This window comes from Tauraco erythrolophus, chromosome 7, assembly GCF_009769465.1.
Source record: "Tauraco erythrolophus isolate bTauEry1 chromosome 7, bTauEry1.pri, whole genome shotgun sequence".
Classification (NCBI taxonomy): domain Eukaryota; kingdom Metazoa; phylum Chordata; class Aves; order Musophagiformes; family Musophagidae; genus Tauraco; species Tauraco erythrolophus.
In genome coordinates, this window is record NC_141471.1 from 62,620,614 (window position 1) to 62,637,167 (window position 16,554).

A 16,554-nucleotide genomic window follows, 5' to 3' on the forward strand; every position below is an offset into this window, starting at 1 on the left:
AAGATCTCAGGGTTTTGGGAAGAATGTTGAAGGGATCGGGGGCCCAAGTAATATTCTCTTCTATCATACCGACTCTAGGACATGACACAAGATGGAAAACAAAGATCGAGGATTTAAATAATTGGCTACAAAAGTGGTGTGAGGAAAACAACCTAGGCTTCTTTAACCACGGGCTGACCTTAATGCCAGATCTTCTATCTAGGGACGGGGCGGGTTTGTCTCCACGGGGGAAAAGGCTGCTCGCTACAGAACTAGCTGGGATCATCAACAGGGCTTTAAACTAGATGTGAAGGGGGTGGGGGGTATTATCAGACTTAGAGGATTAACAGCCGAGGACGGCCCTCCATTGTCTGATGAAGGGAGTGTAGGCAGGTGCCTTCGGCCTGCTGCCTCAGTGATACTAGGGGGTGATATGTGTAGTCAAGAGCAACACACAAGTTGCCTAGAGGTTAAAGAGAATCCCAAAAATAACAGCTCAGGTAATAAAACTTCCCCCGCTAGGGGTGCCGTGGGGTCGAAAGCCCAACTTACGTGCTTCTATACGAACGCACATAGTATGGGCAATAAACAAGAGGAACTGGAAGCTCTTGCTATCCGGGGAAACTACGACATAGTTGCCATCACTGAAACATGGTGGGATGACTCGTATAACTGGAGTGCTACCATGGATGGCTACAAACTCTTCAGGAGGGATAGGAGAGGTAGAAGGGGTGGTGGGGTTGCCCTGTATGTAAGGGAAGATCTAAACTGTTTAGAGTTAAATGTTGGGGATGACCTAGTAGAATGTCTGTGGGTGAAAATCAAAGAGGGGCCTATGAAGGCGGATATTGTAGTGGGTATCTGCTACAGGCCACCCTATCAGGACAGTGAGACTGATGAGCTATTCTTTAAACAACTGGGGGAAGTCTCGCGCTCACTAGCCCTTGTCCTTATGGGTGACTTTAACCTGCCTGATGTCTGTTGGAAGTATAACATGGCAGTCAGGAAACAGTCTAGGCGGTTCCTGCAGAGTGTGGAGGACAACTTCCTCTCACAACTGGTTAGTGAACCGACTAGAGAAGGAGCTCCCCTAGACCTGCTGTTTGTGAACAGAGAAGGTCTTGTGGGAGATGTGAAGGTTGGAGGACGCCTGGGGCTTAGTGACCACGAGATAATAGAATTCTCAATTCTAGGGGAAGTTAGGAGGGGGAACACTAAAACGGCCAAGCTGGACTTTGGGCGAGCTGACTTTGGGCTGTTTAGAAGTCTGGTTAACAAAGTCCAATGGGAGACAGCTCTCAAGGGTAAGGGGGCGCAGGAGGGATGGTTACTATTCAAAAAGGAAATTCTGGAGGCACAGGAGCGAGCTGTCCCTGTGTGCCGGAAGTCGAGCCGCCGGGGTAGAAAACCAGCTTGGATAACAAAGGAGATTTGGGAACATCTCAAAAGAAAAAGGGATGTCTACAAGTCTTGGAAGAATGGGCAGGCATCCAGGAATCAATACAGGGAGGAAGTTAGGGCATGTAGGGAGATAATCAGGGAGGCAAAAGCCCAATTGGAACTTAGACTAGCCTGCTCCGTAAGGGACAACAAAAAGTCTTTCTATAAATATATTAATAACAAAAGGAGGGCTAAGGATCACCTCCAGCCCCTACTGGACTCAGGGGGTACGTTAGTCACTAGGGATGAAGACAAGGCTGAGGTCCTTAATGCCTTCTTTGCCTCAGTCTTTAATAATAAGGTCAGCAGTTCCCAGGTGAGCTGGCCTTCGGTGTCTGAGTGCAGGGAGGGAGAGCAGATCGAAGCTCCTGTGATCCAAGAGGAACGGGTCAAGGATCTGCTCCTTCGGCTGGATGCCCACAAGTCTATGGGGCCTGATGGTATCCACCCGAGAGTCCTGAGAGAGCTGGCGGATGTCATTGCCAAACCCCTGTCCATTATCTTTGGGCAGTCTTGGCTCACTGGGGAAGTTCCGCTGGACTGGAGGCTGGCGGATGTTACCCCCATTTACAAAAAAGGGCGGAAGGAGGATCCGGGGAACTACAGGCCTGTCAGTCTGACCTCGGTGACGGGCAAAGTCATGGAACAGGTTATCTTGAGTGCTATTAATGAGCACATACAGGTTAACCGGGTGATCAGGCCCAGTCAACATGGGTTTATGAAAGGCAGGTCTTGCCAATCAAACCTGATCACCTTCTATGACAGGGTGACCCGCCTGGTTGACGAGGGAAGGGCTGTGGATGTAGTTTTCCTGGACCTCAGTAAAGCCTTTGATACAGTTTCTCATAGTGTTCTGGTGGAGAAACTGGTAACTGCTGGCCTGGATAGGCACACCCTCCTTTGGGTTAAAAACTGGCTGGATGGCCGGGCCCAAAGAGTGGTGGTAAATGGGGCTAAATCCGGCTGGAGGCCGGTCACCAGTGGGGTTCCCCAGGGCTCAGTGCTGGGTCCAGTTCTGTTTAACATCTTTATCAATGACCTGGATGAGGGGATTGAATGTACCCTCAGTAAATTTGCGGACGACACCAAGCTGGGAGGCTGTGTCGATCTGCTCGAGGGTAGGGAGGCCCTTCAGAGGGATTTGAACAGACTGGATCGTTGGGCTGAGGCCAATGGCATGAGCTTTAATAAGGCCAAGTGCACAGTCCTTCACTTGGGGTATAAAAACCCCAAGCATCGCTATAGGCTTGGGGAGGAGTGGCTGGAGAGCTGCCTGGCAGAAAAGGACCTGGGGGTGTTGGTTGACTACCGGCTTGATATGAGCCAGCAGTGTGCCCAGGTGGCCAAAAAGGCCAATGGGATACTGGCGTGTATCAAGAATAGTGTGACCAGCAGGAGCAGGGAAGTGATCCTGCCCCTGTACTCGGCACTGGTGAGGCCGCACCTGGAATATTGTGTCCAGTTTTGGGCCCCTCGCTTTAAGAGAGATATTGAGCTCCTGGAGCGAGTCCAAAGAAGGGCGACTAAACTGGTCAAGGGGCTGGAAAATAAAACTTATGAGGAGTGGCTGAGGGAGTTGGGGCTGTTTAGCCTGGAGAAGAGGAGGCTGAGGGGAGACCTGATTACGGCCTATAAATACTTGAGAAAAGATGGTGGGGAGTTAGGGGAAGGGCTCTTTACATTAGTGATGGGAGATAGAACAAGAGGAAATGGGCATAAGCTTAGTCAGGGGAGATTCAGGTTGGATGTTAGGAAGTATTTCTTCTCTGAAAGGGTTGTCAGCCACTGGAATAGGCTGCCCAGGGAAGTGGTTGAGTCCCCATCCCTGGATGTGTTTAAGAATAGGGTGGATGAGCTACTTGAGGATATGGTTTAATGGGGATTAGGGATGGTTGGACTCGATGATCTCTAAGGTCTTTTCCAACCTAGAAATCTATGAATCTATGAAATGTGCCTCTTCGAGGCAGTAGGAGTACTGGCAGCTGCTGGCAGGGCTGTAAAATTTCCCCTGATAGTGCAGTGTGACATACTAAGAAGGGAGCATGTCATCTTCCAGAATATTAGATATTAATTAAATTAATTAAATGGCTTTAGATCACCATTGTGTTTATTGTGTTTACATGTGATCTTTAATATTGGTTGTGAAATGCTCTAAAGGATAGTAGTTTCTGGTGAAAGCAACAGTACCTACCATTAGCCAAACTAGACATCTTTTTTTTTATGAGGCTTATTACAAAGAAAATCACGTGGTTTATGTTGCATAGGAAAGAAACTCAATGCCTAGCTGTGTATATTCACACCTGAGTATTTGAAATATTCTGGTTTATTGAGTCACCTTCAAAACAGTAGCAAAATCGCTTGTTTTGTTTTTTTCTTTATGTACAGAGCAGTTTTCCTAGAGCCTGGAGAACAGGGTTGGGGCATAAGGGAGGAGGTGAATTTTACCTAGTCCCTCTGGCTGGTGAGGTGCTCATGAGGCACCCAGTCACTTTGTGTTTCTGTTCTCTCATTTCCCAATTAATAATAATGAATATAGTTTGGGGTTTTTTTTGAAGGTGTTTCTTTTGGGGAAAAATATCTAACAATACCTTATTCTTATGACACTGGGGAAATTTAGATATTTTTTTTTTAATTAAAATTATACTAGAAATTGTGCCAGCAAATTAAAAATACAAAGAAAAACAGAACAAAACCCCTGAACAATGAGAATGATTCTCCCTCTAATGTTTATTCATGTCATGTTTTAGACCAAACAGAAGATGTGATCATGCTCCTGAATTTTGGGGTTGACCCCACTCTTCCAGATGGGCGGTCAAGATACGTCATAGATATCTTGAAAAAGAACAAAAACTTTGATGCTGTGAAAGCAGTCAGCAATCACATTGAGAAACACGCTTCCGCTGAGAAACGAGCAGGTACTACATGGACTATGCTCTTTTCCTGTTTTAAAATTATATCCTTCAGATGCAAAATTGGTTTGTTTGTAGTTGGTAACAGTAGTTGGTTTTACGTAACTTTTCCTATGAGTTGTCACCCTGGTCTCCCATCAGTCGATGAAGAATGTTTTGCCCTTGCCTGAGGGTGACCGCTGTCCGACTGATGTTCTTAGTATATCGTGCAGTAAGTACCTACAGGTTGCTCTAAGTTGCTGGAAGCCACTGGTTGGTTTTTCTCACCCTTAACATCAGGCTCTCCCTGCCATAAAGTGCTTATTTTGGATGCTTTCTCAATTTTAACCCTTCACCTTCACTTCAGCTTTTGGAAAATGCAGCATTTTGTTGAAGTGTTGGTGGCATGTTGAAAATGCTCTACAAAACAAAAAATACTGACAAAAAAAAGAGAAGCTCTGAAATGATGAAATTGAGAGTGAAAAGTTGCTGACATTATTAAAAACAAAGTAACGTTTTAGTCAAAGCTCCTTGTTCACAAAGTTTTAGCCATCCTTAATTGAAGTTGGTGATATGGAGCTAAAACTCCTGCATTACTTGGAATATTCCAACCTCTGCACGTGTTAAGAGTAGCAGAGCAGACTGAAACTACGAGAGCCTTTCGTAATCAGAACAGGGGAGCTAAAATTTAGTTACTCTCTTGAAGTATGGGGAAACATCAAAGTGGATTTTAAAAACTACTGATGATATTTCTTGGCAGTTTGCAAAGGGCCTGTTGTCATACAAAAAGACACAAGTCTTAATTGTCCCAGCACTAGTATGGAATTTCATGAACTGGGGTGATAGACTGGTTTCCAGTCTGCTTTTTTATAATAGCCTGTCAGTTCTGAAGAGGATTCTGGCTTGTCTGATTTTTTTTTTTAATTTTCTATTCTGGGAACTTAACGTATCAAGTGTGATTGCCCAAATAATGGGGATTTCCTTTTCCATGCCAATGAAAGAGAGTGAGAACACACACAAATTGTACAATCCACCCCGGTGTGACAGTACGGAGAGCGGCGTGTAGCGACAGGACAAGAGGCAATGGCTTTAAACTGAAAGAGGGGAGATTTAGATTGGATATAAGGAAGAAATTTTTCCCTCTGAGGGTGGTGAGGCACTGGCACAGGTTGCCCAGAGAAGCTGTGGCTGCCCCATCCCTGGAAGTGTTCAAGGCCAGGTTGGATGAGGCTTTGGGCAGCCTGGTGTAGTGGAGGGTGTCCCTGCCCATGGCAGGGGGGTTGGAACAAGATGATCTTTGAGGTCCCTTCCAACCCAAACCATTCTATGATTCTAAATCAGGCCAAGTCATTCAGTTTTCATTTAAGGACATTTCTTAGGACATAATTTAAAATCTGCCATTGCCCATTACCTAAGTATCTTTTAAACTTTTAGGTATGATTTTGGGGGGTGGGGGTGGGGATGCTTTATTTTTTTTCTTTTAAGAAGATAAATTATTTTATGGCTGTATTTCTTAAATGCCATTGAGGAGTCAGACAAGCTCAGGACACCTGATTAAAACTGTGCTGAAAGCATTACTACTGGTTTCAGTCATCTACTCTAAAATTTCTGAGCAATGATATCACTGCAAGGCAGCAGCATCTTGCCGACATGCAGATCAACTTGTGAACTACTACAATTTTCAGCTCGGTGTATAATTGTAAAGAGTATATTTGATGACTATATCAAATGTCTTTTGGGATATGAAGTCCATCACAGGACTGACTTTGGCAGTAAGAGTTTCATCCATCTGGTTTTAACCAGCCACTACACATTTCTCAGAGCCCTGGGATGTAACGTCCTGCTCTGACAACGTGCCAGCGAGGAATGGAATTTTCAATTTCTGTACTGTTTTGCAGAAGGGAATGAAAGCGGAGCTGTAGCTGATACAGATGCTCTCCTGGATGTTCTTGAACAGTTCGTCCGGTTCTACAAACTGGAAAATGGAGCACATAATAAAAATGTATTGAAGGAAGATGCAGTTAAGCGATTTCTGAAACTGCTGTCTTCTGTGAAAGGTACAACGAGTTCCAAATTTTCCCCTTCACAAGACTTAATCGCTGTGAAAAACGTGTTTGGTGCTAACATACAGTTTTAACTCTCTTAACCCTTCCTTCCCTTCCCTGTTTTTGCAACTGATCCCACTGGAACAATGTGCTTTTACTTATTGTTGATGTTGTGTTTTGCACTTAGAACCACTGGAATACACACAAAATTTCAGTACGATGAATCAAAATGTTCAAACTTATTTGACTGTCAGCATCAGGACAAAAAGATGCGAGTGTTCCGTTTTGCTGTTCCGTACTTTCAATTTAATGAGTTCATTATTCTGAAATTAGTTTACAGTGAGATTGATTTTTATTATGTGGTTTGAGTGAGTTATGCTGTCTTGACTGTCTTGCAGAAATCCCTGAAGGGGTGGTTTGCAACATCTCCCATGCCTGTGCTAACAGCTTCATAAAACAGTTGCTGGAGAAGCAAATGTGGCGTAAAGTTTTGCTGCTGCTAACAGGGAAAGCCAGTGGGGAAGCACCGTCAGGTGGAGGACTCTTCAAAAACTGCAGTCTTTCAGATGTTGACATTGGCAACGTTATCCAACAGTGCGACAGGTTGGATGAGCAAGTGCACCTCATAAGATGCCTGATCGAACAAGGAGGTGAAAAACTGCACAGTATGAATGCATTGCAATAGATCCCATATTTTATTTGGAATGTTTGGAGCAAGATAGTTTCAGAAATACCAACACGTGTTTGTTGGGACTCTATCTAAGTTCAGCAGCCTATTGGAGTGCAGTCTATTGGCTGCATCCGTTGCGTGCAGCATGGGGAAACAAGTAAGGCTAAAGGGGATGGAAGGTTTTTTCAAATGAAATTTGACTGTCAGGGTTGGTAAAAGGCCAAAGATTATTGTTGCTCCTTTGATTTTGATCTCTTTGTTTCTTAGTTTCTCTGTCTTCAGCCACAATATTATTCGGATTGATAGAAACTGTAAGCCACAGTCTTTGGATTCAGTCTGTTGTTACAAGTAATTGATTATAAGTGATTTCAGATTATAAGTGATTTCAAAGGCATGGCTACATGTCTTTCTTTTTTCAGCTAGCGTGGACATCATAATTTTTCTTGTTTTGCATGAAGTTCATTCCTAGGATTAGTCTGGCATTTTTCATTTCATTTTATAACTTGATGTTGGCTATAAATTATGGACACACAGTCCTGCTGCAGTCTTATGAGTGCCAGAGGTGCAAGGAGGCTTCTCGTTTTGATCAGTGACTGATTTATTTGAAGAAGATATGTTCTGGCCTTTCTGTCTTCTTGTCACAGCAGGAGGGCTGGTTAATGGAAGATCGGAGGAGATTCTGGAGATTTTCTTAGTTGATAACTTTTTAACAGATACATGTTAAAAAGCTGACCAAAAAAAAAATCCCGTTGCCTGCTCAGCAATCAGCATTGTACCTTCATCTGTTTAGAACTTCCTGTAGTTGGCAGGTCTGGCATGTCAGATTTAACCCCCGATATTTTCATGTCCTTCGCACCAGCTTTGCCAGATGGGATCGGAACCAACTCTGAAATACCACTGCAAATATGTCTCAAAAAGAACTATTTTGAACTGGTGTATTTGCTGCTGACCAAAGGTGCAGATCCTCAAAACCTCTCCATTGCACAAGGAGATACTCCTTTGCACGCTGCAGTTTCCATCTGTTTAAATAACAGAGGTAAGTGCCCACACCTGGGGGACACAAAGGGCTCTGGCAGATGTGCCCCATGTGTTTTTGCAGCAACTTTTGAAAAAATCTCCATTTCTTACCTGTCCAGCCCACTGCCCCTTCTGCTGATGTGACAGCAGCAGATGAGGATGTCTTGTGTCTTGGCTGGGACTGTGAGGAGAGTTCATGACAACTCAGGTGACCCAGGGGGGAATCAATCAATCAATCCCCAATCATTACTCTGGGGGTGGAGTAAACAGGAAGGGTCTGGGAAGAAACAAAGGTAAAAGCAGAGCAGTGGAAGCAGACTTTGAAGGGAATCCTACAGTGGTGTCTGAAGTCTGTTTCCCAGTTTCTGTGCAGCTGAAATCAAGCAAAGTTTTGTTCAGAGGAGGAGTGAGTGAGTGAGAGGACTGTAGGGCTTACACAAAGATGTAAGAAATTAAGATAAGCTATGAAATTAAGCCCTAAAGTTAAGTTTGACTTTAAATTAAGAAAAAATGTATTTTTGAGTTGGATTAAAATAATTTAAATAATTTTATAGCACAAACATTTCATTTAGTAGGTTTAGAGACGTTAAAAGCGTAGATACTGCCAGTTGTAAGTTTTAAATTAAAATATTAAGAACTTCAGTGACAATATCTTAAGTGTTTTTCACTGTGTAAAGTTTTTGAGGTGAAATCTCTTTACAATTATTTTGGTGTGTCACTATGTTACAGTTAGGAGTGAAATGTTTCACATATATTATCTAGTTTAAATCACATCTATTATCTGGATTAAATCCAGAAAGCTGTAAAATCTCTCTTTTTTTTTTTTTTTTTTCCCCAGGGAGATATTGGACTGATCTTATTTTGTAGGAAATCAATCACTCTAGGGACCTCAGATATCAGGAAATAATTGGGATTTGCCACAGGTTATTTTAGTAAACCAAAATTACCTGCAGCAGAGTACATCTGGGTGGCATATTGAAGTGAACCACATGACTGTAGAACAGTACCCAGAGCTGCTGCTTGTCCAGATGCCCAGTCACCAGCCTACCTTGGGTAGCAGTCAGGGCTGAGGTTGGAAGATGGACAAATCTGTCTGCACCCAAAGGTTAAAAAAGGAACGAAATTGACTGATGCTACAGGAACAATTGCGGCACTAGGGATTTCGAAACTTTGCTGCCATTGAATTCTTTTCCCCAAGTATTAGAAAAGCTCAGATTTGAGCCATTTCAAATAAACATGCATTACAAACATGAAATGTAGATTATTTTTTTTCTTTTGAAAGCAAATTGATTTTCATTTAATAGCTGCAGAAAAAAAAAATATTGAAAATTGTTGGCCTACAAAGCATCCTTGTAAATCAAGTGATTTTATGTATTTATTTGTTCTCTTGCTTTCAGATGGCTCTGGTTTAAACATCCTGAACTATCTACTTGATCTCTTTGCTTCACGACCTTCTGACTTCCCGTATCTTAATCCAAACATACAAGATGAGAATGGAAATACAGTGATGCATATTGTTTTTCAGAGAGGGTTTTCGAAACAGGCTAAGAGAATAATAGAGTCACTGGCAAAATTTGATGTTAACTTCAATATAAAAAACAAATTGGGAAGAGATGTGAGGCATAGAATTAAAAAAAATGACCCACTGCTTCTTGCCTGGAATAATGTTGCACTGGAGAAAAAGAAGTACCGGCAGGATGTAGCAGGGCAGTCAGTTAAAACATCTAAGCCCATTCCAGCCTCGGAGATTTCACAGCCCAAGAGCACAGGGCGTTCTTCATCTGGGTCCTCATTAAAGGCACCATCTGGCAACGCAGCGCATAATGATTTAAAAATGCCATGTTCTGTAAAGACAAAAAAAGATCAGTTGGCAAAGCAGGAAACAGAAAGATTAAATAGTCCCTTAACGCTGCAGGAAAGTCTAGTGCGGGCAATCACGGCGTTAATTCAACAAGTGAAGTTGGGTGACGCCCTGAGAAAGGATCATCTTCTGGAACAAAAGCCATCTTCAGCCCAGACTAATTGGAAAGAGGGAAGAAATGAGTCTTCGCAACCTTGTGGAAGTGTAGATTATCCTGAAAGAAAAGGGACCGATTGGGAGAAAAAGAAGGGAGCGGGAGAACTTAGTACGGCCCTGCCTAATGGAGAGAAGGAAGAACCGGAGAAGGGGAAAATTGTGGATATTGAGGCATACGTGCAGGAGTTTGATAACATGACCTGGGAAATAGAGTGCACTCCTGAAATGCTGAAGACGTTGGGCAGCAAAGCTGTACCTCATTATCTGAAAACTAAAACTATCATGACAATTAAGCAGCTTGGCAATGGGGAATGGACTAGGGGCCTTCAGAAGCCACTGAAGCACTTGAAAGCTGATATCCAGCTGTATGAAGCCAAGCTGGGCAAAGGTGCAAGAATGCTATGGGAACTTGCGATTGACTTTTCTCCTCGTTGCAGCGAGAGCGCGGAAAAGATTATGGAGACAGAACAGGCAAAAAGTCTTCCAGAAAAATCGGGTAGAGTTTACACGGAAATAATTAGAATTTGGGCCATTGTCCTTGATCACTGCAAGCTGGACCGTGTCTTGGATAATATATGTATTTCCTACAACCGTGGTTTATCCTGCATCTTGAGAAAAAAGCTCAAGGGCATAAACGAAGGACATCAGAACCACAATGTGACAACACTGAAGCGCGTTCCACGTTGTTACGTTGAAGACCCAGAAGCAGAAAAATCTAAAGAACGTACCATACCTGAGTATTTCCCTCCAGCCAGTGCAGCAGAACTGGAATACAATATAATGAAATTCCACAGCTTCAGTACTAACATGGCACTTAACATTATAAATGATGTACATTCTTCTGTTGAGTACCCTTTCCGAGTTGGGGAGTTGGAGTACGCAGTAATTGATCTCAATCCAAAGCCCATGGAACCAATCATTTTAATTGGGCGCAGCGGGACAGGGAAGACAACTTGCTGCTTGTATAGGCTTTGGAAGAAATTCTATTCGTACTGGGAAAAATCCACTCTGGCAAATGGTCCTTTGCTGGAGAGGCAAACGTGGCAGCAAAGACAGTGCAGTGAGGCTGAAAAAGCTCAGTTAGAGAAGGAGGAGAGTGAGCTAAAACTGGAGAGTGATGATTCGAGTGAGGAGCAGGTGAGCGATGAGCAAGACCAGGACAGTGAGGATGAAAAGGTTCCTGCAGGCACACCTGGTGTGGAAATGAATTCATGTGATGACCGTGAAGAAGACCAAATGCATAGTGCAGAAGCACCGAACAGGCTGGAGCACCTGCACCAGATCTTCGTGACAAAAAATCCTGTCTTGTGCCAAGAAGTTCAGAAGAATTTCATTGAACTTAGCAAGTCTTCCAAGGTAACCAGTCACTTCAAGCCTCTAGAGCCAAATGTTCACAAGCTACAAGACATTAAAGATGAAAATTTTCCACTGTTTGTCACCTCCAAGCAATTGTTGCTGCTACTGGATGCATCCATGCCTGACCCATTTTTTCCAAGAGATGAAGACGGAAGCCTTAAAAGAACCATTGTTGGTTGGAGTCCTCAGGAAGACTTGATTGTACCAAATTGGCAAGATGAGGATGAAGAAGGTTATGTCGAAGCAGAACATGGTGGTGATGAAGGAGCTGCAGACGCGTACTCTAGGGAAAGCGATCCTCGAACCTTTGTGACTTACAGTGTATTTGCAAATGAAATATGGCCAAAAATGATAAAAGGTAAAAGCTTGTACAATCCAGCGCTGGTTTGGAAAGAAATAAAATCATTTCTGAAAGGCTCTTTCGAGGCACTGAGTTGCTTTGGGGGTAAACTTACTGAGGAGCAGTACAAAAAGCTGGGCCGAAAGAGATCACCAAACTTCACAGAAGACAGGAGTGAAATCTATCAACTCTTCTGTCTGTATCAGCAGATACGGTCGCAGAGAGGTTACTTCGATGAAGAAGATTTGCTGTATAATTTATTTCAAAGACTATCGAAGCTCAGGGAGCTGCCGTGGTCCATCCATGAGTTTTATGGTGACGAGATACAGGATTTCACGCAAGCCGAGCTAGCGCTGTTGATGAAATGCATCAATGACCCCAATGCCATGTTTCTAACTGGTGACACTGCCCAGAGCATAATGAAAGGAGTTGCTTTTCGTTTCAGTGATTTGAGGTCACTGTTTCACTACGCGAGCAAGAACTCCATGAACAAGAAGCAGCGTGTTAGAAAACCAAGAAGAATATATCAGTTATACCAGAACTACAGGTCCCATTCAGGTATAGTAAGAAATTTATTTATCATCTGAGCCTGTGCTCTTCAGGTGTCACTAATGATTGAAGTTTTCTACTGCCCAAAATTCAAAGCATCTTTAAGTGGCCTGTTTTTCTGATCAGATGGTCAGCTTTTTCTGACATGTAAACTTTGTGTTTTGACATCTCAACTGGAAAACTAAGCATGAACGTTTTTAAAACGGTCATTGTCTGAATACTGGTGCTTACTGCATGTTCTGACTGTATTTGTTTGAAGAAAAAAATTAACAAATTCTAATTATTTCTGTTGTCCCATCTCCAAATAACTAGACTTGGCAATGTTGGTGTGCTACTTTTGCTTCTTTTATTGTTTCTCATTTATGACCTTTGTTTTGTGTGGATGCTACTCAGCGTTTGTAGCATGCTTTGATCTTCACAGGCCCAAGAATGAGGTCCACTCAAAATGGCAGAAACATAAAGTGAACCTTACACCTTCTCTCTTCTCCGACTGGTGTTTGTCATGATGTTTCTTGATTTCAAAAATTCTAACAAAATCTTTTAAAAGTGTGTTTGCAAGAGAGAACGATGTTTAAAATCTGTATTCTGCTTATTACAGGTATCCTCCGTTTAGCATCTGGAGTGGTTGATTTGCTTCAGCATTATTTCCCAGAATCTTTTGACCGGCTTCCTAAGGACCGCGGTCTTTTTGATGGACCAAAACCTACGGTCTTGGAGTCCTGCAGTGTTAGTGACCTAGCAATTCTGCTGAGGGGCAACAAAAGAAAAACACAACCCATTGAATTTGGAGCACATCAGGTTTGCTTTTCTTAGGTATACGGGTTTTTGCAGATTCTTCCAGCTAAATCATCATTTTACATGGACTGCCCACAACTTTCTTTTTTAAGCTGTTGTATCTCACTGATAAATTATCCTTTTTAAACTTGGAAACCTTTATTGTGTTGATTTTCGTTTCTTCTTAATGCGTGACTGGCTCTTTGTTCTTTTTTGCATCAGGTGTCGCCTGTCCAGTTCCTTTCTAACTCCAAATTTTCTTACACCAGGTCTACAACTGTCTGCACATACCACGCATTTGTCAGTCTTCTAGTGGCAGTGTTGCGACCGTTTTTACAGAGTGTGCTGGAATATCTGTGTTAAATGTTGTCTGGTTTTGAGAAGGCTCTTGCATTATCTTGACATGTTTGTATACTTTCTCTATGCAGCTGTTAACCTGTGGGGTTTTTTTTCATCCTAATATGTTCTTTTTATTAATGTATTTTATGACAGGTGGTATTAGTGGCAAATGAAACAGCAAAGGAGAAGATACCTGAGGAACTTAGTTTAGCACTTGTACTGACAGTTTACGAAGCAAAGGGCTTGGAATTTGATGATGTGCTCCTTTACAACTTTTTCACAGACTCAGAGGTATTTAATTCTTACCCATTTTCTGTGTTTTTTGTCTGAAGTCTTGATTTTACAAGTGGTCTAGTTGGCTTTCTAGCTGGGGAAGGATTCCCTGGTTCTTGTGAACATGGGTAGTTTCCTCACAGTAGAAAACAGAGCTCATAGGTTTACGAATTGAGACCGTCTTCCCTTAGTGCTGCATTTTTCCTTCAAGGTAGCTGTTGCAGTTTAAGGGAGAGCCGTGAGGGTCACACAAGAGTGCTGTAAGCGTGTCCCTCCTGGCTGCTCCCTGTTCAGATCCGAGCAGTTGGTTGAGGGACACTCCATCATCCTCTCATACTCTTTATACTGGAGTTCCAGGCCCCCAAAAAAGCACCTTAGACCCCTGCTTTGCATCGCCACAAAACTGTAAAACAATTATGTTTCGAATCAAATAGTGTGTGTATGTGGTTGGGGGGACTGGGAACATGCTCTGCAGCCATCCACGGCTTAGCTCCAGGAAACTCATTCTGGTCTAGCCCAGGATTAGTCAGGAAACTTGGGAACGTCTCACAGTCTATAGCACAGACCATTGCCCATAGAATTGCCTCGGATAAAGAAGACTTTTTTTTCCCTGGAAGTGCTGTATTTTGTATTTCCTATGTACTCCCTTTTCCTTCTTTGTGGTTCTCCAGGGAGCTCAGTCCCTGTCCCTCCAGGGTTTCCTGTAGCTCCGGACCCGGCAGGGGTGTAGCCCTCAAGGCTCCTTGCAAAAAGCTCCAACCACAGCAGCCTCGCTGTTGTTCCTGGAGCATCACTGAGCCCTGTCTCCCACCCCCAGCCAGGCAGCAGGCAGCATCCTTGCTGAGCATGCCTGTAGACTTGAGAATGCCCACGACCGAGCTGCTCTGCAATTAAACATGCAGTGTGAACATCTCTGTTGCAGATGCCCGCTGCCCCTAGTCCTCAGAACAGTGTCTCAGATGTTTTCAGCAGATGAAAAACACAGGAAACTGAGGGCAGCTAACCTTTTCGTAGAGGATAGGGGACATTATGTGGTGAGGGCAGAAAGAAGGAGCTTGAGGTAGACAACCTTATATCTGGCTTACTGAGATTCGGGGACAGCGCGATACTGGCTGTCATGGTAGGTTTCTTGACGTTGATTTGGTTTTGGTGATGCAAGTTGTACTCAGAAAAACAACAAACTGTTTATGAGAATTTAGCAGAATCAGTTCAACAGAGTTGAGTTGTGTAGAGCGTTTTAATTTAGACTAATGTATGTCAGGCCTGGAGAACTGTTTTCATACAGTTCTTCCATTTTCCTGCGAGTCATGAATAATTGAATTGATTCGAGCAGTTAAACAGGCAAGAAGGAAGCTCACCCTGAGATTTTCTTAGTTTTAAAAGCTGAATTTCTGAACTGTTATAAACAGCAAATGTGTCTGCGTGCTGTTTGTAATGTGTTGAGCTTGCTCTTTATTGGGCTTGAAAATGAGATTTGAAATGAGTCTTGTTTCAAGAAGCAGGTTTGAATGAAGAATCAGAAAGGAAAAAAAAAAACAAACCCTGAAAACCCAGCAAGCTGTTGACCAAACTGATACCATTAGCTGGTTGTCATTTTGTAATCTATTACAGGCTTAGGAATGTTTTGATTGATGATTTATTGCAATTGTAACTTGAAAGTACATTTTGCAAGAAAAGTTTCGTGCAATTTTTCCACCTAGGAAGACAGTTAACCTGGATCAGGTTGCTTAAAGCTCTGAACTACTTATAGATATATATGAAAAAAGAAGCTGTTTCAGCCTTATTATGAGTATTTTTCATTTTGTACCAGAAACTTGGCACTATGCAATCAGATTTCAATTAAATACCAAAAAGGGGAAAAATGAACATAATTAAAATATACTTATGAATTTCTGGGTTGTTAGTTTTGGGGGGGGGGGTCCAGGAACCTGCAGAGCGGTGTGACCTGGAGCTGGCATTTGTAGCATGGCATGAGAGTGCACAACACCTATCTGCTTCCACACTTAACGTGTATTCAGACATGTCTGTGCACATTTGGAGACCTTTCTCACACATTCCTATGCCAGAGTCTAATATTCTGACCAGACTTTTTTTAGTTATTCCCATGAGTGTTTTTTTTTTTCACTCATCTCTCAGCCTTTTTCCAAGAGAGCGTGTTAGCAGGTGCTGTTCCACTCCTTGGCTCAAACCAGCACTGGTGGTAACTGGTGTTGCACAGTGAGCTTAACTCATCCATCGCATGAATGACCAGCCCTTGTGTGTGGGCACCGTTGAGGGTTCCACCTCTATGGGTTCAACCCCTTTATTTTGCCCATGGGCTCCACTGCGTCATGGTTTACACAAGCACTGGTGATGAGTCGCATGCCAAAGATGATGTCCCAGATTTCCCTCTTGTTAATCCACTGCCTTTTCCTGCCAAGGTGAACAGTCTGGTCCCTGTTCAGAGAACTGCCTTGTTGGTGCATCAGGCAAAGGACAGCAACCCCTTGCCCCTTTTTGTCTGGTTCCTTCTTGCTTCAAGTCTCCTTGGTGCTACAGTGACGACAAGATTGTTGAGTTGTGGGCCAGGTGGTCTGCAGCTCACCAAGCTTGTCAGTCTTGTAGCGTCGAGTTGGTGGCTGCCCATTGTGATCTACAGGCTAAGATATATCCAACACGTCTCAGCTAGCAGATTGTAGCATTACAGATTGCAACTCGGGAGTGTTATCCCACCTCCATTTACCTTTCACCCTGCCCCAAGCTGGCAGGGAGCTGCCTCCACCAGCAGTCAGCACAGCCCCCACAGTGAATCTGCCTGTTGCGGCGTCGGGGTTTGTAGGAGAATCCCTGGCCCAAGGACTAAACCTTGAGTCTCGTCCATGGTGAGT

The 16,554-nt window shown here is 43.3% G+C and overlaps 1 protein-coding gene across 1 annotated transcript in view; it reads left to right on the plus strand.

Annotated features, from left to right (window-relative positions):
• The window catches only part of TRANK1 (tetratricopeptide repeat and ankyrin repeat containing 1), a 55,209-nt gene that overhangs the window by 20,583 nt on the left and 18,072 nt on the right, over positions 1 to 16,554 (plus strand). The window contains 7 exon segments of the mRNA XM_086614519.1: positions 4,167 to 4,334; positions 6,206 to 6,364; positions 6,751 to 7,002; positions 7,882 to 8,058; positions 9,437 to 12,310; positions 12,900 to 13,099; positions 13,568 to 13,705. Coding sequence (XP_086470645.1) covers positions 4,167 to 4,334; positions 6,206 to 6,364; positions 6,751 to 7,002; positions 7,882 to 8,058; positions 9,437 to 12,310; positions 12,900 to 13,099; positions 13,568 to 13,705 — 3,968 coding nt within the window.